We start from the raw sequence: 23,658 nt of genomic DNA, 5'->3' as shown, positions 1-23,658 counted from the left end.
AGGGGCACCAGCAAAGGAAAATTCAAGGACCCTGTTAGTAGTACTGAGTTTTTTCCTGTTTCATAATGAATCTATGTCTGCGGTTCTTCAAAAGTCACAAAGGGGAAACTCACTCTAACCTTTTCCTCGAATCTATTTATTTATTTGGAAAAAACATGAGAATTAAAAGAGTATGCGGTTAGGTTCATTTTTTTTTCAAACAAGCATACGAACTAGATGGCATGAGGTTAGGATTTATATGTTGAACGAAGCATGGGGGTAGAAAACATGTTGGGTAGAACTGTTATAAAAGCACGTCAGGTTGATACTATGTTGGGTAGGATATTTTCCTTTCGTAAATATTTCATATGCATTTTGGTTAAGTGGTACTAACAATTTCTTTTGTTTTATCTTATTTTTATCTTCCTTCGTTTGCATTTGTATTTGTATTTTCACATTATAATAAAACAAGATGTTAAGTCACAAGTGATTGATTAAATCAGAAGGCTTTTATATCGACATAAGAGTTCCATAACTAAATAGTCAACTCAACAAAGTTGATCGACGAGAGAGAAACTCAAATTCGATCGAAGACTCCTGTCAAATGAACAAAGGTCGAGATGGTATCAAATAGCCAGTTGATAGTTCAATTAAGAATGAGAAGATCATTCGCGAGATATTAAGTTCGCTTTCCTCTTGCAGAATCCCATGAAAATGGAAGTCTAGAGATCCGGCAATCACAGTAAGTGAAGTAAAATGAAGAAAGGTGGATCAACATTTTTAGAAGTCCAACAACTATAAAGACAAACACCAAATCATGAGAAAGGCCTAGATCGAGTAAATGAAGAAAATAAAGCTCATCTGTCTAGTGTAAGGAGAACTTGTGGTTTGATGAAGGTTGTTCTATGGTGGTCACTTTCGAAATTAACGCCTTGTGCATTTGCATTTGCATTCTTGTTTCGCATTAGCTCATTAATTTATTTATTTTGTTATCATTATTTTTATAATAATTATTGTCACTTTGTTATCCTATTTGTACTAACTTGTTTTCTTACATTTCTTTCTGTTTACATCGCATGATCATGACAATTTTCATAGGTGTTGATTCATGAGTGGTCATCAGAGTAAAAGGTTTTCATGATGAACAAAGGGTTTTACGATCAAGTAAACTATAACACAACTAGGGAATGATATCTTGAGGAGACTCTGAGAATATTTGAGAGCTATAAACCCAAGGATCGTATGTCCGTCGAGGAGCAAAATGAAATAAGATAAATGAGAGAGCAAATGTCCAAGAGAATGGATAGATTAGCTGTTTTGGGCTAGGGAAAAGAGACTTCTATAAGAGAAAGAAAAGAGCTCGACGAAAACGATCCTGCGATGTTAAATACACAAGGGACTAATTTAGAGCAAGCTAATCCTAGCCAATCTGAGAAGTCACACATAGTCACCATTCGTATCAACAAGTTATCTGTAGACCCCAAGGAAATGGTGACAATTGTAGAAGTTCAGAAAGATGAAAATAAGCCCTACAATCAGAACTCGTGGTAATTTGAGAGTCTTCTCCCAACTTCAGGAGAAATAAACATAAAGACTCTAGTTTAATCCAAGTCGAGAGGAGCTCAAGGACATGCCATTGATAATTGCACATCCTTCAAGCATCGAGTCCAACACCTTTTAGATCATAGAGTTTGAGGTGTAAGGTCACCCTAGTTTGGTGACTGATTTTCCTGTTAGGTTGGAGCTAAAAGCATTCAAAGGTAAGGATATCAGTGGGGGAATCCAGGAGGATGAATGTTTACTAAGGTACGAAGCTCAAGTGCATCCCTTGAGAAGTAGATAACAGGGGTTACTAAACTGAAAAACGATGTTGAATAATGAAGAAAGAATATCATGATGCATGAAGGTTGAGCAAAGAAGTCCTTTCATGTTATGGAAAGAAGACACAATACAGCCGCAGATGATTTGGAAAGATGCCAAGTCAAGAGTCAAATGTTGGATATGTCCATAACTAACATGGAAGCTTGATATCAGCGCCACATGCGTGAGATTGATGTTGAGCTAGAAAGCGCTAGAACCAGGAACAAAAGATTGATGAGGATTATAGATAATTTTAAAAATATTACCTAAGGAGTTCACAAAAACGAAACCTTTCTTACGAGAAAAAATGAACAACATTTTCTACAGCTCTGAGAATTGACATAGAAGATGAAAGAAAAAGATGACGGCATGATCCAAGCAAGCAATGTGGCTCACAAATGGGTTGATTTAGTTGGATTCGCAAGAAAATTGAAGCAAATTGACAACTCATCACCCAATTATGGGTAGAAGTTGACTTGGCTTCTAAAGGAAATAAAAAAGTTAGGAGTTAAGGTTATCCCTTGTATGTAAAGTTTGTTTGACATACCGAAACCCTTGTGTTCAATGAAAATTGTTTTAAGATGGCCACTCTGGAATGACACCTCTTGCATTTGCATAACATCTTTTGTATTTCCATTTCTGTATTTTAGCATTCGTATGTGCATTTTTTTATCTTTACATTCACATATATATGTCATACATTGCATCTTAACATGCAATAATCATGGATCTTGGTGGTGACTCGCGGAGAATATTGTGACAAAAATGATGAAGGTAAATTAAAGCCACCTTGTTTGTAACAAAAGGAGGATTGAAAGTTGTATATATGAAGCTTGGGCATGCCATTAAGAACTGTGGGATACCGAAGAGCAAGTTACAGGATTTGATTGATTCATAGACATGGTTCTAATGAGAAAGTGGGGTATTAGATTGTAATAACCCTTAAAATCCAGTCGAGCACCCACATGTCTGATAAGTAATGGGGCATCCTAATTAGGAAAAAGTCATTACATCCATCATGGAGCTTTATTCAATTTACAACATCTTGTTTGAACTTGTTTTTTTGTCATTTCTCAGGTTTTTTTACTAAGGATATTTTAAATAAATTTATGCTACTTTAAATATGTTGAGCATTGAATAAAATTTGCAATCTTGAAGTTCTTTGAATATCAGCTGATTAAAAACTCTTTAAATGATTAGAGTTATGGATATTTGATAAAGTAACAAGATTGAAACCTGATAAAATAAGGATCATGGACCTTACCCCAGAAGATATACTCGAACACCATACCCTTGTCTTTCAGGGACCAATATAACCTTCTAATCTCATGAGGAAATGATATAGAGGCTTGGTATTCAGGTATGTATAGGAGCGGATAACATGGGGCATCTCTTGTGTATGATATTACAAAACTGACTAGACAACACTTCTATTGAAGACGTTTAGTGATGATATTAATCTTCACAAATGGAATAGTGGAGTGGATAAATTTAGAATAGATCAGTTATTTGGGAATTGAACTCTAAATATGAGATTATTTGACCATCAAATACACGTAGACTATAATATGTTCTCCTTAATGAGATTAAACAATTCTAATATGAATACACAAAAGGTTAATAAATTATTATTATTATAGATTATACAATAAAGTTGAGCTATTCCATTAAAACAATTGGTTATAGAGGAAACTCAAAAGCCTTGACTTTATGAATAGATTGTATTCAAACCATGACATTGCTCGGGTACTCGGTAGTTCGGTGTTTGCTCCACTGCAATTGTCAAGTCGAAGACTTTGTGATGAGATTAACCCTTCAGCAAGATCGATAAAGGCAATTACAATAAATCTGAATTCAGCTAGCCAAAAAATAGCAAATTAAATCAAATTTATCTAATAACGAGTTTCAGTAAAATGGACTAAGGAAGTTGAGGAACACCTGTTATAGTCAACCTCATACAAGTACTCATGAATTTTATATTTAGACTGATGTCCCTGCATTACCTCTGCTAAGAAAGTCTACGAAGATTGAACAAATGGAAGATTTCAGAGAACCAAAAAAGAAGTGTTCCAGAAAGTCTAGTAATTGAATATGCTAGTTGCATCATTTTGTCTGTATCTAGTTAAAATACCAAGCCAAGAAAGAGGGGCATGTTGTAATGTTCACAAGGACCAAGGAAGAAAATACACTTTTGATGACTAAAACCTTAGAAAATAGGAAAGCCAACCTTAAGCCAACCTATCAATTTTGACACTTGTCAAAGAGTTATAACTTTGAAAATATTAAAAGAGCTATTAATTCTTTTGATATTCTATGAACTCATGTTAATTATTTGTTTCAATTGTGAAACCTAGAAAAGGGCAATATTTTAAATTTTTGAATATTTTTTTAAAAATTCTTTTTCAAATTTTAAAAATAAAATGAAGAAGAAAAATATTTTCAAACAGGATAATCTCTTTGGAATAGATCTTGGTAGTTGACACATATCTCTCAGACACAGAGCTCATTCTTATAATAGTTCTGGAGCAAGAAATGATAAATGTTGGGGAACTTTTGAAGGTATGTATCATCTAGAAATAATAAATGTTGGGGCATTTTGAAGGCCCATATCAGCAAGAAATAATAAATGTTGAGACATTTTTGAAGGCTCATATCATCCAGGAATACAAGATCATTAAATTGAACAAACATTTATTTCCGATGAAACATGAAGGTATGAAGAATGAAAATGGTGAAACAATGATTTCGTTTCTAAAAATCAATGTAAACTTAGGGACTAAGTTTGAGGTTAGCAATTGCGTAAACACCTTCAATTCCAGCTGTTTTTAAGGTTCCAACCATCATCATTGGCATGGACGTGTCTCATGGCTCTCCTAAGCAGTCTGATATTCCATCAATTGCTATGATGGTCAGCTCTAGGCAATGACCTTTGATTCCCCCTATAGGGAAATAACATATACACAGTCTCCAAAGATGATATATCCTCTTTTCAAAGATGAAAGATCGATTGGATTTCTACACAAGTTTAGGCGAAGAAAACCAATCTTATCAGGGGAATAATTTTGTTGGGGGTAAGAAGAAATTGACACAACTCAATACTTGCAAGAGTGCACGCTGGTGCAAACAAAAAGTGAAGACAACTTAATCAAGAAAAGAATTAAGATCGCTCTTGCAGCCGTTCCCACCATAGATCAAGTAAACATGCATTTATACATGATATATGAATTTGTTTCATTGCATCATACATCATTTCATACATAACATGGTAATTTTGATCTCCCTCATGAGGATGTCTTTAAAATTTGTTTTGAGAAAATTTTTGTCTCTCTTAAAATGGTTTCCCTGGAAACTTCAATATTCCAATGTTATTCTTAACTTCCTCATGAAGAGAAGTCAATCCTTATTATTCTTGACTCCCTCGTGAAGAGGAGTCAATCTTTGTTATTCTTGACTTTCTCGTGAAGAGAAGTTAATCTTTCAGTATTGTCATTTTTCACTTTCTCATTAAGAGAAGTCAATCTCTCAGTATGTCATTTTTCACTTTCTCATTAAGAGAAGTCAATCTCTCAGTATTGTCATTCTTGACTTCCTCATGAAGAGAAATCAATCTTTGTTATTCTCGACTTCCTCGTGAACAAAAGTCGGTCTTTGTTATTCTTGACTTTCTTATAAAGAGAAATCAATCTTTGTTATTCCTGACTCCCTCACGAAGAGGAGTCAATCTCCTAGTGTTATTCTGGACTTCATCATGAAGAGAAGTAAATCTTTGTTATTCTGGACTTCCTCGTGAAGAGAAGTCGATCTTTGTTGTTCTTGACTTTCTCGTGAAGAGGAGTTAATCTTTTTATTCTTGAATTCCTCGTGAAGATGAGTCATTCTCCCAATGTTATTCTGGACTTCCTCGTAAAGTGAAGTCAATCTTTATTATTCTCGACTTCCTCGTGAAGAGAAGTCAATCTTTGTTATTCTGGACTTCCTCGTGAAGAGTAGTCAATCTTTGTTATTCTTGATTTCCTCGTGAAGATGAGTCAATCTTTCAGTGTTATTCTTGACTTTCTCGCGAAGAGGATTCAATCTTTCGGTGTTGTCTTCCTTTACTTTCTCATTAAGAGGAGTCATTATTTTAGTATTGTCCTTCTTGACTTTCTCGCGAAGAAGAGTCAATATTTTAGTGATTTCATTCTCAACTTGACATTCTCACAGAGAGGAGTCAACTTTTCGTATCATTCCTCAACGTGACTTTCTCGTGTAGAGAAGTCAATATTTCTGTAATGTTGTCCTCAATCCTGACTCTTTTAGGACTGGTGTCCTAGAAAGTATAGTTTAATATTTCCAAAGATTGTTCCCCAATGAACCTTATTCTTGATTTTCTTAGGCTTATTTATTTAAAAGCCTTAATTTAGTCTCTCTTGAGATCGTTTCCCTATAAACCTTAACCTCATCTTCCATAAGACTCTAGAAATTAACCTTGTCTATTTTGGGTCGTTTCTGTTAAAGTTCTAATCTTGTCTTTCTTAAAGGCCTTTTCACTTCTCAAAAGATTAATGATAAATGAATTGCATTGTTGCATTCATTATTCAGATACATTGCACTTTCAAAATGAATATTTTATAGTTTTTTCAGGAAAACTAATGATTCATGACTAGCAGAAGTCATCAACTAATCCAAAGTCCAAAGAAGGGAGAGGTTCAAATGACATTTGAGTCAAGGTAAATTCAGATACCTGATGGTTGCGAGACAAATCTCCACAAGAGAAATTGATTTTCAAAGATTCTCTCAGATTCTGAACTTTCAGGTATGATATTTTCAAATTCTCAAATGTGCACTAATGATTGGTGATGTTAGATTTTCAGATTTGGTCTTCTTGAAGACAAATGAAACAAATCACTTTTGATTCAATATTCCCTGAAGAACAATGAAGTGGGTCAAAGATTTCTTGAGTCTGGTCTCCCCTAAAGAGTATTGGAGCAGATTCTTCTTTTTTTCAGATTCGGTCTTCCTGAAGAGCAGCGAGCAAATCATGTTCGATTCAATCTTCCCTGAAGAGAAGTGAAAAGTTTTCTCGAGTCTGATTTCCCCTAAACAGTTGTGGAACATATTTTTCTTCTTTCAGATTCAGTATTCCTGAACAACAGCGAAGTAAATCACGTTTGATTCAATATTCCCTGAAGAGAAATGAAGTGGATCAAAGTTTTCTCGAGTCTGATCTCCCCTAAAAAGTAGTGGAGCAGATTCTTCTTCTTTCAGATTTGATCTTCCTTGAAGAGCAGTGAAGCAAATCGATTAATTTGAATCAACATTTCTCGATCTGATCTACCTTGTATAAACAGTGGAGCAAGTCCCTTATCAAATTTCAAAGCACAGATACTGCCAGATGAAAACTCATCGTCTCTTCGTCTTTGCCCTATCAATGTTAACACAAGAATGGGTAAAGAGGGGCAGCTGTCGACACTCGTTTTCTCCTGGACCTGTCTTTTTTTTATTAACTACTTTTTTTATTTATTTTTACAGGCCATTACATAAAACCTAAAACTAGGCCCAAATTACAAACAGGCCCGATAAGGCCCAACAACCCAAATTACAAGGTTTACAAAAAATCAGCCTTAAATCCGACCCGGTTACAGCCCGATCTAGACTCGACTATATCACCCACATGAGACACTGTGCCATCACTATAACCCCATCACTATACTTGTCATTCCACGCCTGTCATAACTGTGCCACCCACTACAACACTCCACCACTGTAGCACTCAACATTTCCAAACAATAATCAAATTATATATGCAATTTGATGTAAAAAGAGTAGGAGGATTGGAGGGGGTTTTCGGTTTTGGGAGAATGAGAGAGACGAACCCAATCGGGGCCGAAATCTTTGAATCTATTTTTCCTATATATATATATATATATATATATCGAAAATGAATCAATGGTAGCAAAAAATAGAACGCAAAGAAAAGGGAGTAAAAAGAGAGAGAGAGAACGGTTCCATACCCATTCGGTCGACGAGAGAAGATGGCGACTGGGACCTCCGATCGAGGATCCGCACGGTGAAGATGTGGTGGAGCGGACGGTGAACAACATACATTGGAATATGGTCGATTGGACAGCGGACGGCGGCGGATCGGAGAGAGGAAAGTCGAATGGTTTTGGCTAGATTTATGAAGCTTGGGGTCGATTCTTGTGAAGCCGACCCCAGATCGAGGTTGGGGAGGCCAAGGCGAACCTCCCCTATCCTCTTTATTGGTATATTTATGGGCTATACCTATCAAATCTCCACCTTGGAGAATTTTCTGCCCCTTGGAAACTTCAATGTGGGTTGGGTTACCTTACTTCTTTAACAACTCGAAACATTCAACAAGTCCAAGCAATGCTTGAACTTGTCTGTCGTAACTGGATTGGTGAACATATCAGTGACATTCTCATCAGTATGTACCTTCTGAAACAAAACCTCTCCAAATGAAACCAACTCTCTGATCTTATGGAACCTTACATCAATATGTTTAGTTCTAGCACGATACACCTGATTCTTAGCCAAGTGAATAGCACTTTGATTATCACAAAGCAACTGAACTCCACCTTGTTGAACACCCAACTCCTTCACTAAACCAGTAAGCCATAAAGCTTCTTTTGCAGCTTCAGCCGCTGCCATGTATTCAGCTTCAGTTGTAGATAGTGCCACAACAGATTGAACAGTAGACTTCCAACAAATAGGCCCTCCACCAAGAGTAAACACATACCCTGTCGTAGATCTTCTATTATCCAAGTCACCTGCATAGTCTGAATCCACATATCTTACAACCAAAGGATTATCCCGCTGACTACCAAAAACAATTCCATGTCCCACAGTACCCTTTAAGTACCGAAAAATCCACTTGACTACTTCCCAATGTTGCTTACCAGGTTTAGACATGTACTTACAAACTTGACTAATAACATGAGCTAAATCGCGATGAGTACATACCATTGCATACATCAAGCATCCAACAATATTAGAATACGGAACCTTTTCCATATCTTCAGCTTCCTATATATCTTCGGGCACTGTTCTGATGAGAGCTTAAAGTGATTCGCCAATGGAGTGCTAATTGGTTTTGTGCTACTCATTGCAAACCTTTCTAGCATTTCTCAACATAACCCCGTTGAGATAGCCACAGTTTCCTTGAGTCTCTGTCCCTGCAAATTTCCATTCCAAGAATTTTCTTTGCAGCCCCTAAATCTTTCATATCAAATTCCTAACTCAATAAGGTTTTCAAACCAATAACATCATCCATGTTCTTCACAGCAATCAACATATCATCAACATACAATAACATAAAAATAAAAGAACCATCATCAAGGCTCTTAACATAGACACAACAATCATACTCACAACGGTTGTAGCCAATCTTGATCATATAGGAGTCAAACCGTTTATACCACTGTCTCGGAGACTGTTTCAACTCGTACAAAGATTTCTTCAATATGCAAACTAAATGCTCATTTTCAGGTTGAGTGAAACCTTCAGGTTGCCGCATGTAGATCTGCTCCTCTAAATCACCATGCAAATAGTAGTTTTAACATCCATCTGCTCTAAATGCAAATCCCAACTAGCCACCAATGCAAGTACTACTCGGATTGAAGTGTGCCTGACAACAGGAGAAAAGATTTCATCATAATCAACTCCTTTCTGCTATGAAAACCCTTTGCTACCAAACGAGCCTTGAACTTCTCCCCCTCTTTTTCTGTTACTGCTGGTTTCTTTTTATACACCCATTTGCAACCAATCGACTTCTTACCCTCAGGAAGGGGAACTAACTCCATGTATGATTGTGATTCAAAGACTCCATCTGCTCAACCATGGCAGCCATCCACTTGTAGTTTTCCTGACTAGTAACAACATCATGAAAAGTAACCAGATCATCACTGCTAACAGTAAGTGCAAAAGAGACCAAGTCTTCAAAACCTAATTTGCTCGGGGGCTTTATATTCGTCTGTCTTACCCTGTCTCTGGTGAGACTATAATCCTACAAATCATCCGTAGCAGAACCAACAGAAGTCAGTTTAGAAGGTTCTGGTTTCTCAACTGGAAACTGCTCGAAATCTATCACTGTCGTGTCTTTGTTCTGCTGCAACATGGATTGTTCATCAAAAACAACATCTCTATTGATCACAATTTTCTTTGCAACTGGATCCCAAAACTTGAATCCTTTGACACCTTTCTTGTAACCCAGAAAAATGCACTCCTTCGATTTTGCATCAAGCTTGGATCTCTCATCAACAGGTACATGCACATAAGCATGATAACCAAAAATCCGTAAGTTATCAAAACTAACATCATGACCAGTCCATACCTCTTCTGCAACTTTCCCAACCAATGATGCCCTTGGCGATCTGTTGATAAAATAACACACCATGTTAACAGCCTCAGCCCATAAGTGTTTGGGAAGCCCCACATTTAACCGTAAACATCTAGCTCTTTCATTCAACGACATGTTCATCCGTTTCGCAACACCATTCTGTTGTGGTGTCTTGCGGATTGTAAAAGGCCTCTTAATCCCATGCTCCTTACAGAACTGTAGAAACTGTGAATCTGTGTACTCCGTACCATTGTCAGACCTCAAACACTTGATTTTTCATCCTGTTTGGTTTTCTACCTCAGCTTTCACAGCTTTAGCTTCTCAAAAACATCATACTTATGTTTCAAAAAATACACCTAAAAATTCCGTGAAATATTATCAATAAAGGTAAATAATACCTAGATCCACCCAAAGACGATGTCGTGGAAGGCCCCCATACATCCGAATGTACATAATCAAGAATCCCTTCAGTTGTGTGCTTCACAGTCTTGAAACGAACTTTAGTCTGTTTGCCAAGAACACAATACTTGCAAAAGTCGAGCTTACAGCTTTTAACACCATGCAGATTTCTTTTATGTAATTCAGCCATACCATGTTCACTAAGATGAGCAAGATGTATATGCCACAGTTTGGTTGTATCATCACAGGACTCAACAGAATGAACTCCACCTACAACAGTACTCCCTAACAATCTGTAAATATTCCCTACAGTCATCTTTCCTTTCATCACTGTCAAAGCTCCTTTAAAAATCTGAATGGTCTCTATATCCTCATCAGCCTTAGGGATAAAACCATTCTTGTGCAAAGTGCCCAAAGAAATCAAATTCTTTTTCAAATATGAGATATGTCGAACACCACTCAACGTCTGAACAGAGCCGTCATACATCTTAATTCTGACATCACCAATACCAACAATATTGCAACATTGATCATCACCCAAATAAACAGAACCAGAATTAACCGACCTGTATGTCGAAAACCATCCTCTATTTGGCGTGATATGATAAGAACATCTAGAATCAAGAATCCACGCGTCCGTCAATTGAGTCGTTGAAATAGAAATCATATCACCCTCACTGCAATCAGAATTGTCATCCTCGACCACGTTCACAGACTTGGATAAACATCACGCTTCTCATCAGTTTACTTTTTTAACTTCGGACAGTCTCGCTTCATATGTCCCGCCTCCTTGCACTTGTAATAGTGAATTGTCTTTTTATCCCTAGATTTGGATATGGAATTCCGCTTGCCAGACCTTGCCTTCTCTGGCTTCCGTCCACGGTCTCAATTACCCTTGACATATAAGCTATCGGCTTGAGATTTTCCCCTGTATTTGATTTCCACTGGTTGTGAGCCAACAAGGCTGCAGTAATCTCCTCAACGTTGATAGTTTCTTTCTATAGGTAAGAGTAATCACCATGTGTTCGTAAGAGGGAGGCAACGAACACAACATAATCATCGCTCTATCTTCATCCTCAATTTTCACATCAAGCCGAGCCAAATCATAAACGATTTGATTGAAGACATTCACGTGTTACGCCAAATCATGATCGTCCAGCATCTTCAGCCCATACAGTCGATGCTTTAGATACAGTTTTGTCGTTAAGGATTTGGACATAAACTGACTTTCCAACTTCCACCAAATTTCGTCTAGAGATGATAGATGCATGACGTGATACATGACCTCGTCCGCCAAACATAATCATATGGTTCCTGCCGCTCGCTGTTGCAATTCTTCCCAATCTTCCTCCTCCATCGACGCCGACTTTGTAGGTCGCAAAGCCTTTAGGATCCCCTGTTGCGCCAACAGATCCTTTACCCTCGTTTGCCATAATCCAAAGTTACCCTAACCATCGAATTTCATAACTTCGAATTTTGCTCCTGACATCTGATACCAATTGTTGATGTAGACACCTGTTTTTGTCCGGGGTTCTTGTTTGAGTTTTTTTATTCCAGTTTATTTATATATTACTAATTAGTTATTATTATTAAGTTTTGCATGTATTTATTCGTATTATTTTTAGTTTATTAGTTGTATGGGTGTGTTTAATTACATAGCGATTATTTATTTATCTATGTTGTTATACATTTGATCATATATTTATATACATAGATAAATATAGTAAATGGATTCACTAAGTAATTATTTTGTTTTACAGGCCCATATCAACTCTACAACAAGTTTGATCAAACTGGCCCAAATGGAGTCCAAATCAGAGTGACCCAGTGTTGCAACCCGTTTGAAGAAGCCCTAGACCCATTAGGGTTTTGTCCCTTATTTTCCATGCGTAGCCAAGCCTCCGTCGTTAGATCTGATGAGATCTAAGGGTCCAAAATTCGCTCAGAAACCCGAGACAGTACGCTGTTCCAATAAGCATCCGCCCCGCACTCCTCGGGACAGCACATGAACCCGAGACAATGCGTGAACCCACCGAGGCAGAGACAATGCGTACAAATCTCTCGAGCCAGCGTGCACAGAGAACTCCAAAACAGTGCATATCAGTCCATGCTTATCGGCCACCCGCTATGAACGATGTTATCGCCCGTGCTCACTCGGCTCAAAGTTTGTTTTTATTTTCCGATGAGGCGTGGAGATGGGAAAGACAAAAGGATAAAAACAACCAAAAAACAACATGGAGGAGTCAGTGATCATCAGTGAGAGTGAAACAAAAACACACAAAAACCAAGAATTCAAAAGGAGAACACGGAACCAAGAACCATCGGTGGAAAGCAAAAAATATTCGGGTAATCAACACCAACCAAAAATTGGATAAAGCAAAACCACATAACCCATACCTTCCTGAGTCAAAGAGGAGAACCATCACCACCACCTGGAACCCGAACCTCTTTTGTGTCATCAAGGGTAAGATTTTTCAGCTTATGGGTATGGTTATTGCGTGGATGGGGGTTCATGATGTCTGAGTTTTGAGGGGGTTAGACTCAGATTTAGAGGGAAACATGGTTCAAGTTTTGGGTAGAGACGTTTCTTTAGATGGGTGTCTAGTTTGGAAGGTGAATAAGTGATGAAACTGAGTGGGTTTCAAGTAGTTTGGTCTTAGATTTAGGTTGGTATTGGGAGGGGTTGTCGTCGAAACGAGGTTAGGTGATGTCTAGCTCCTCATATGAGCCGTTGGACGGTGGAGGCCACGGCGGTCGTGATAGCTGGGGTTTCGTTTAGGGTTGATACACAAGAGGAGAAGACTTGGTTTGAGAGAACAAAATGGCTGGAGGGAGAGGAGTTTCCTGGTTTAGGCTGAGAATGTACGGAAATTAGGGTAAAAAGCTTACTCTAATATCCCATATATTAAAACGCCAAAACGGCGTCGTTTAGATCCCCCCCAAAACGGCAACGTTCAGATAGCTGCGGATCTGAGTTTGAGGTTGTTAGGGAGTAACTGTGTGCGTAGCCATCCCAACTTTGTTTCTTTTCGATTTGGTCCTTAAATCGAATTTTATTATCATTTTAATTTCGTCCCCTTACTTTCAGCGTGTTTCATTTTAATCCAGTTTCATGTTAGGGCTATTTCGTATTGTTTTTACATTGGATGTGTAATTTTAAAAGCTTTCAATTTGGTCCTATGTAGCACTTTGGTTGTATTGTGTTTGGAGTACCAAGAAATGAAATATTTATGAAAATAGCCTTCTGTTTATTGTTTTTATATTTTAGTCCCTTTAATATTTCAGGTATGATTGTTAGGTTAATTTAGAATTATTTTAAGTGTATGCAAGTGGGTATTATTTTGAGCATGTAATTGGTATGAACATACTTAGGCGCGTTTCTTTTTAAAGCATGTTAGCCTCGTTTACTTTAATCGCATGTTTAATTAATTTTTGCATTAACATCATTTTGTATGATTGCACGATGGCCTCACGTGTATAACTCAACTTGATTACATAATCGGATTAAGGGTAATACCCTTTTAATTTAAAACTGTCAGAATAGTTTTTCTTAACTTACAGGAAAGTTGTACTTAACGGTTTTAAATTACAAGTGTATCCCGTCATTATCACCAAAGAATCGATTCTTCACTTTAAAATTTGGGAGTGAAAGAAAAAGAAATGTTCGGCTATTTAAATTTGTTGAGAAAAGGTCGTTAGAACTGACCTAAAGATTTGATATCAATATATTTAAATAATCGAACATTCTTTATCTTTTTAATGGCTTGGTAATTTTAATTTAACTTATTTCGTTATTTTTGAATGTTACAAAATTAGCATTTTTGTTGTTTTAAGGGATCATAAATCAAATTAACTCCGAACTTGTGAAATTCGTTACAAAGACATTAATTAATCGACTAGGTACCGATTTAGGGCGTTGTGGGGGTGCTAATCCTTCCCCACACGTAACCGACTCCCGAACCCGAATTTTGGTAATGTAGACTATAAATTTGTCGTTATAATTAAAATCAATTTTTATTTAAAATGACAATGTTTTTGGGTGCCCAATCACACCCTAATCAAAGATTGGTGGCGACTCCTCGAACCGTATATTTTTATCGTTAAGGAATTTCCAAACCTTCGAAACGAGAGATTTCTAAAATCGCATTGTTTCTAATTAAAAAACAATACATAAAGAGAAATAATTAAAATGATGTGGTTTTCGAATCTCGCCCCCGTTTAAAAATCGTTTCGACAGTTGAAGAATCGAAAAAGAAAATGAAAGAACACAAGAATTTTAACGAGGTTCGGCAATGTGCTTACGTCCTCGGTGCCTAGGCGGCGCTAGAATTTTTATTCAATGTGCTCACTCCGCTCCATCCTCTGTCCTCTTTACTGGTATATTTATGAGCCATACCTATCAAATATATTTAATATATGTATTTTATCTATAAACTTGCGCAATATTATTTTGTATTGGGAATTCATGGAAGTGCCCCTTAACTGACATGCAAGGTATTTTTGAGAATTGTTCGTGCAAAATAATACCCCTGATATTTTCTAAAAAAAGATCATAATTTAAATGTATATTCGAATTTGCTAATTTCAATATTTTGATGATGTATAATCTTTTCGGTACCGATTTCGGGCGTTGTGGGGGTACTAATCCTTCCCCACACGTAATCGACTCTCAAAACCTTTTTCAAAATGAATTTCTGGTTAAACACAAATCATTTTTTATTTTTTAAAATTATTTTAAAATGTAATTTTAGGTGTTCAACCTACCTAACCCAAAAGTCGATTGTGACTTCAAAAATATTTTTTATTTTATTTTGAATCCCAACCTTTTCCCAAGATTAAATAATAATTTTTTTCTTTTTATTAAAATAACACTTAAAAAATTATTTATCAAAACATCACTTGTTTCTACCACATTGGGCGAAAGCATGGCCATGTGATAGCGTATTTTGAAAAACTCTTTTTTAAGAAAACGTTTTTACATACATGAAAAGTCATATGAGTTGTTTCTCCAAACGCTGTTGTTATTTTAGACCTACCACATAAGCAAAAGGTATTTCTTTAAGGATTGATTTTTTAAAAGACGTTGTTATGTAGGTGTATCTTCTTCATATATGACAGAAATAAATATCATTTGAAAATATTTTTTTTGGATACTATTTTAAGAAAAAAATATTAAAAAGGTATCATTTTAATAATTTAGCTCAAACATATTGACGTCGAGGTCCTTTTTTTCTTACAATCCTCAAATGAGAAGTGATAAATGGTTAGCACTACAAAACACACTACGGAATTGCAATTTGGACAATGCTTTGAGTGCTTCAACATACCATTAAGGACCCCACTAGATATTTCTTGAGATGTTTGTCTCCTTGAAGAGGAGAAAAAGTCACATATAGAACTTAGGCCCTAATACTTGCTGATATGTAGTTAGATGTTTGAAATAGTTTAAACCAAAGTAAGTTCATACGCGTGTATTATTAATATATTTTCTGTTTACAAGTGACGACACAACTTAATGACCATCATCATGGTATCTTCTTTTCTATAATTTCTCTACTCTATTCATTTCCTACAACAATATCAATTGCATTGCTATAAATAGAAATGCCTCGACACTTAATACATAATATATTTATGTTAAGACTCTCAAATACTTTAAGATTTTATTTCGTTAAGTGAAAAAAAAAGAATAAAATCCATCGATTGATTTCAGTGGTTCAAGGAAATAGTATTTTCTTTAGAGGTCTTGTGTTCGATCAGTTATGTCTATAGGGTGTATATGTGTTGTCAATAGATTAATAAAATTCTAAATATATTATCTTATAATCAACCCAGATTACTTAAAATAGAATGAGAGATGAAGTCAAATAGTGAGAATAAAGTAAATTTTGTGTATTTGGTAAGAAAAAAAAGTGAAAGGAAAAAATGAAGAAATAATCATTTTCTATCCTCGTGTGTTAAAATAAATGATTTTAATTTGAAAATATATAATGAAAATGTTAATTTTCATTTTTTTCACATTTTTAATCATAAATTTTTATTCTTCCAAATTTCTTTCCACACTATCAAATAGCTTCTAAACCCATCTTCGTCATTCCTAAAATCAAATATTAGTTTATAAAAAATAAAATAAAAATATCATCCCGGTTTGGGTGGAGTGAAACCCAATCGATTGTATCCAAAATTTGCATTCTTATACACACTAATTATGTTTTGATAATGTGAGCTACCCAGGCTTCTATATATATATAAATTCCTAGTCTCGTTTTTAACTATATTGATCTAGACGAATGAGTGGACTCGAAGGGAACTCGCCGCCTTCATCTCCATTCATTTCCCTTTAGTTACCCTACTAGAATATAGAGGTAAAAGTGATTGACATGATGATCCAAGTCATATAGTTCCTTTTTTTTTTTAAAAATATATTGATTTAGTGAGATAGAATATTAAATACGATAATAAATTTTAATATTAACAGTTTTGAATGGTGTAAATTGAGTTAAAATGTCATTTTATAATAATTTTTACTGTACTCAATATAAATTAATCGATCTATAAATCTCATATCAATAATTGTATAAATAAAAGTCTTATATTCCCTGCCCTACTGAAAGAATGTTACAGAGTTACGGAAACAAACAATTAAAATAAAGCGAAGAATTTGTACAAACCCATTACCATGGGTTGGAATAAGAGTCAAACAACTCGGCAGACATAATCTATTGCTCTGCTCAATCCTAATAATGTGTTATATATATGGTTATCATTATGAACAACAAAAAAATGGAAAACAAGATAGTTGATCAAGAGGGGGACCCCCGACATTTAAACAGTCGAACTGTTTAATCAAGCAGACATCGATCCTCTATATTTTTTTAGAGTAAATCACACGTTTAGTGTCTCAACTATTATTTATATTTCATTCTGATCATTCAATTATTTTTTTAACAATGGTGTAACATCATCTTATAGTGACACGTTAGCATCATCATTAACATATTAACAACAATTGACCAAAATGAAATTAAAACTAAATGTTAGGTATGATTTAAAAAAATAGTTAATAATCAAAATAGCATAAAAGTGATAGTTAGAGTAGTAAACGTATAGCTTGCACTTTCTTATTACTCAAATCCAATTCTTTACTTCTGATCTTTCATCAAATGGACATTGACACAGTTAGGGCCCCATCACCTCGCTGTCTCTTTGTCTTAACGTTTTGACTTGTGTTTCTCTCTTCGAACTCCAAAAAGTTGCAAAATTCATGCATCATTACCAAGTGAGTAACATGATTAAAGAAACATCATCTGATTCTTGTCAACTTTGCTTCAAATGAGAGGGATATGGTCGGTTTTGGCTATGAAATTTGGGTTTTCAAGGCGTATGGCATACGTATAATCAAGCATTTATTGAGTATATCCAAGTATATATTATAGGCTGTTGAGTATTCACATAAATGATAATCCTTTTTAACCTTATAAGTATTTTTTAAAAAAAATATTATCTCAATGGTTAAAATGAGCTTTGTTCTCCCTTAAATTATTAAGTTCGAATAATTATATATACAAATTGTATCTTTATATACACACCTAAAAAGCACTGTTAAGCAAAGAAATATTGAAACCCTAATCAGAGGGTTAAATCATAATATTTGGGAGCTGCAAAACACTGTATCATATATATGCACAAAAGTACAGTTTTTGTTTTTTGTTTACCAGATTTGTTTTCATTTTTCAAAGGCAGACAAGTTTATGCTCAAAGTAGCAATTAATGCCTTCAATGACCACTTTTTTTCTTTTTTTTCTTTTATCTTTCTTCATTTTGTCAAAGTTACAGGTCCGCCCACATATAGTTAAAATCAAAAGATCAGAAATATGATATCTAGCAGCTAGCAGCGTTATTGGACAAATGGATCATTTTAATAGCTCCACAAGCTTTCCCCTTGAGAACTATCCGGCGAGTCATCGTCGGAAAGCGCTGAGCTGATTCTTGGCGGCGACACCAGCAGTCCCTCCGCCATGTCCACCAACAGATTGGGCAGGTTCAAAAGGATATCCTCGTCCACATATTCTTCTGTACTAATTTCCACATCTTTGACCTCATGATGTTGAACTGCCTCTACTAGATTAGACTCGCTAGTTTTATTTTCAGACTTTTTCAGTGACTCAGCGGCGGCTGCTGCTGCTTTTCTTATATCGGCCGACGACGTTGATGCGGGAATCGGATACGAAGCAACGGAGGCAGGGAAGTTAACAACAGCCTCACTACCTTTTAGGGCTAGGGCAGCCACATCATAGGCAGCAGCAGCCATTTCTGGCGTGGGGTACGTACCGAGCCATATACGCGTAGTTTTGCGCGGTTCTCGGATTTCAGACACCCATTTGCCACTCCGGCACCGGATTCCACGATAAATTCCGTGTTTCCCGGAGGAGCTAGAGGCCATAGATAGTAGGGATTTTGGGAGCAGTAGAACAAGAAGGTTAGGGCTCAGTAGTAGTCGGTACTCGCACGTTTTAATACATGTGAATTGGGATCGATGTGGGACTAGGATGTTTGGGTTGCTCTAATTGAGGCACGTTGTTGGATAAGCCATACATACATATATATATATATATATTGAAGGGTTTATACTTTATAGTATCAGCGTTATATTGGAGGGTATTCCATAAAAAAAGCGTGGGAATTTCGTGGTACCCCAAGGCCAGTTGTGTTTTATTGGTGCTTCTTTTAGGTTTTTAGAGTCTGAAGTAGAAAATGATGGCTGAGGGCTGGTGCTGTTTTTTTGGTTTATATAAGCTGTACGCGTTTTATTGGCTAGTGTCACTCTTAGAACTTTACTTGGCTGTTTTCTAGACCATAGTTCGGATATATTGGCTTAGATGCTGCACACGCTCAATACACGATCATAAATGCCTTGCTTGATTTTTAATTTTGTTTCTATGAGTCAATGAGTTTTCATGTAAGAGATTGAGAAGAAGAGTTGTGGATCACATTAAACCGAAACCCGTTTGGTTACATTCGAGGAGGAAGCTCAAAAGTTACTCTGATACTTCTGGAGTTATAATTTGTACATATTAATAATAGGAGTTGTAATCGATCGAATTAGGTATTATTATATGTATAGATATATTTTTAAAAAGATTTTTAAAAATTCTCATTTAAAAATAATTTTAGAAGTTTTAATTTAAAATCAGATAAAAATTAAATTTGGGAGTTGATTACAGATGAAAAGTTTAAAACACCCATTGATGTCCAAAAATTGGTATATATACGTTTTGTGTCAGTCTTATTTAAAGAAAGGTTACGAAGTTAAATCTAAAATACGAAGAATGTATCTAATTGACGAGGTAATCCTTTTGAAAACGAAACTCTCTTGTTGATTTTCAATTTTTTGAAAAGCGTCCATCCTGTTTTACGAGTAATATTATTTTTATCATAAATAATTGACAAGATAACACTCTAGTAAATTAGGATATCGACTCATCAATTCTTATGATACAACGACGTTCTCTTAAAAAATTACATGGATCGGTCTTGGGACACTCAAGTGGTAAACATCTTGATATCTTTTAAGTAAATCTCGAGTTCGAGTCCTTATGTATGCAGAAAATCCCACTGGGGGACTCACCCACTAAAACCATATGTGAATCCCGAATCGGTTCAGATTAGTCAAGACAAAACCTTAGAAATCGGAAGGAGGAAAAAAGTTTAAATCATGAAGAAAAATAGAATGTCCACGAAGGGAGAGCATTTTCTTTAAGCACCAACTAGAACATTCTTGCTGTTCAAACTCCCAAATGTTCCCTATCACAGATAATTAACAAGATAATGCTCTAATAAGTTAGTATATTACATCATTAATTATCATGATATGACTACATTACCTTAATATTTTTAAAACATGAAAATGCTCTTATTTGATGCACGTTTTTAAATTTAATGAAAAAAAACTATATATGTTAGTCATCATAATAATATTAGATTCTAATAATACTGCTAAAAAATATCAATACTCTACGGTACCTATCGATACCACTATTTGGTATTCATACTTAAGACTAATTAAGCCTAAATTAGCTTCTAAAGTAATCAAGAAAATTGAAAATGATTTGTAAGGGTTATAAGCTCAAAGGATGTCTTCATGTGATAAATAATTAAAGTATCCATGTAAAGGGTAAATTTATCATAATGCCCTTGTAGGTGCATAATTACAAAAGTATCTCTATAAGCTTAAATGATAAAAAGTGATGGTTACAATGACCGTCAGAACTGTCCTAAAACTTATATGCAAAGTGGGACGATTTAACAATGTTTTAAAAAGTTATGGGATAAAATTCGATATTTTAAAAAAAGTGATATGAAGTCACTAACGATATTTGGTTTAGACAGGTTGAATACTTAAGAAAACGTATTTTAAAAGAATTTTAAGAAAAAACGTATTTTAAAAGAATTTTAAGAAAAATCATTTTAAAAGAAAAAAGTGGTATGCGTTTAACCAAAAACCCATTTGAAAAATGATTCGGGAGTAAACTACGCTTGGTGAAGGATGAGCAACCCACAATACCCAAAATTAATACCTAATCGATTAACTCATTGTCTTTGGAACGAAAAAATATTACGAATCTGACATTTATTAATTAAAAATCATTTTTCACAAACAAACATTTTGTTAATCCTGAAATTCTAAATATATATATATATATATATATATATATATTTCATCATTTCCAATCAAAGAGAAATAACCTCCCAACGCGAGTTGAAACGACCGTTTCTCTCACCAATTGAAATGGTGAAATTTCATATTTTTCTCATAAAGAATTTCATATTAAGAACAATAATTTTATTAAGCCAAAGTTCTAAGAAGAGATGAATGATATTTCACCATTTTCAATTGAAGAGAAATGGCCTCACAACATAAGTTGAGACAACTATTTCTCTACCAAATGAAACGAAAAGAATAACACTTTCCTTCTAAAGAATTCCCAAAAAACATTTACTAAAATGACAAATTAAAATTTAAATAATTTGTTTTAATTATCCAATCCATTAAAAAATATAAATAATGTTCATTTATTTAAAAATATTTAGTCAAATCCTTTAATCAGTATTAACCAATGTTTCCTTGATAATTTAAATAAGAGAACTTTTTCTTTTCTTCCCTTTATCTTAGTTAATTAAAGCGCACTTATTTTGTTATGTTTTCACTTAATAGGGTATTAAATATTTGGAAATTTCAGATATGGTATTTAGTTGTTTTATTACCACCATTTTCTCAATATTTTAAAATACTAAAATACTACCTTTAAATTTATTATGTGATCGATTAAAGTAATGTTTTATGAAACTAACATACGTATTAATTTAAAGACAGTCTAGAACTATATGTACGAACAAGCACCTTTATATATAATACATTTGAAAACCATGTTAAAGAATGATAAATATTTAATTTTAGCTATATTTATATATATTGGAATCATATGCTAAACTAATATCATGCTGATAAGTTAATACAATAATTGTTAAAGGAGATTAGGCTACACACACACACGCATATATACATATATATATTCGTAAAATATAATAAAGTTATTTTTTATGTAATTAATGTATGCATTTTATCTAAAAATTTAAATGCAATACCCTAATTTTGTCTGGACGGTCCAAATCCATTGAAGGTGGTTGAGTGACTGTTTAAAGACATTCACACTTGGTTGTTAAATTAGTTCAAGTGGCTTGCCTGGGCGAAAGGAGTCGGGTTTTGAGAAATGTCGAACATTTATGCGGGTTCAATAACCATGCAATTGAATTTTAAAGCCGAAAAATGAAAGATCCAAATTAAATCCGAAATTTCATTCGAGCCCATTACATCCTTCAACCCATTTACAAGCCCCGCGACTAGTCACATGCCGATGGTGTTTCATATACCGATCGATGAATTTCATTAAAGAGAATATGAGCTTTATGGCTAGAATAATAATCTTTTGAAAAGAATATTATTATTTCCTAAAGTACAGTAGATTCAAATTAATCTAGGAAGGAAAATAATATATGTTTAATGAGGAGATTTTCAAATCTCTTAATAAGGGAAATAAGGTATTTTTTTTAAGAGAATAAATAGTCATTCTTGAAAATCAAAAAGAAAAAGAGAAGGCGACAGCGGCAGCAAACTCACTGAGGAAAAGGTTCGCGAGTGAAGGAATAAGGAGGACGGAGCAGCTAAACCAATTAAAGATTTGAAAATAGAGCTTGTTGCCCTTCGCGTTGCTAAGGTGCGTGTTCAATCTGATCCTGGCGGACGCCTAGTAATAAGCGGTGAACCTGATCATCCGGATAATCTTTGGGGTGTCACACCGTTCAAAAAGGTTGTCAGCTTGCCGTCGAGGATCGATCCACATCAAACATCAGCAGTCGTAACCCTTCATGGATAGTTGTTTGTACGTCTTCCATTTGAGCAAAGCCGAGCAGTGGAGGTAAGGTGTGGATCGATTAAAACCAGGGGGATAATTTGTGCTTCTGCATTTAGTTATTCGTTTCCACTAGTCTTCTACGTAGTTTTTGGTTTTAATTTTCAAAATTAGTGCAGCAGTTTTACATGTGCCGTGCCCACGCCTTATGCTTACTGTTTTCACTATAATATACATCTGTATTCATATTAATGGCATACTGGTGTCTTAAATTCCTTAGTTAAAGATTTAGTGTGTATGAAAAGATTGATTTAAATAAATTTGGTTGTATGAAGAATTTTTTCATAACATCATTTTGTCTAATTTGTATGATATCCTCATGTGCATAACTTGACTTATTACATAATTGGATTAAGTATAATACCCTTTGAATTTAAAAATTGTTTGAATGACTTGTCTTAACTCATTAAAGAGCCGTTTTTTATGATTTTAAATTAAAAGTGTATCATATTATTGAAATTTAGTTCGTCGCCTTAAAATTTGAGAGTGAAAGAAAAAGAAATATTCAGTTATTTAAATTTTTCGACAAAAGGTTATTAGAACTTATCTAAAATCTGGCCTCGTTATTATTAAATAATTGAATATTCTTCACCTTTCTAACGAGGCTTGGTA

General features: G+C 34.9%; 1 protein-coding gene across 1 annotated transcript; it reads right to left on the bottom strand.

Annotated features, from left to right (window-relative positions):
- Positions 1-18,384: 18,384 nt before the first annotated feature.
- On the bottom strand, positions 18,385-19,133 carry LOC120163568 (ethylene-responsive transcription factor ERF027-like). The gene has a single exon (XM_039173474.1). It carries the CDS (start codon positions 19,017-19,019, stop codon positions 18,495-18,497), a length of 525 nt encoding a protein of 174 aa, XP_039029405.1. The 5' UTR covers positions 19,020-19,133; the 3' UTR covers positions 18,385-18,494.
- Positions 19,134-23,658: the final 4,525 nt, after the last annotated feature.

This window comes from Hibiscus syriacus, unplaced genomic scaffold (assembly GCF_006381635.1).
Source record: "Hibiscus syriacus cultivar Baekdansim isolate YM2019G1 unplaced genomic scaffold, ASM638163v2 tig00111463_pilon, whole genome shotgun sequence".
Lineage (NCBI taxonomy): Eukaryota > Viridiplantae > Streptophyta > Magnoliopsida > Malvales > Malvaceae > Hibiscus > Hibiscus syriacus.
This window is presented reverse-complemented; position numbering and strand designations above follow the sequence as displayed.

Excerpts from the sequence above, each read along its gene's own strand:
- LOC120163568 (XM_039173474.1), bottom strand. The coding sequence starts at position 19,019 with ATGGCCTCTAGCTCCTCCGGGAAACACGGAATTTATCGTGGAATCCGG.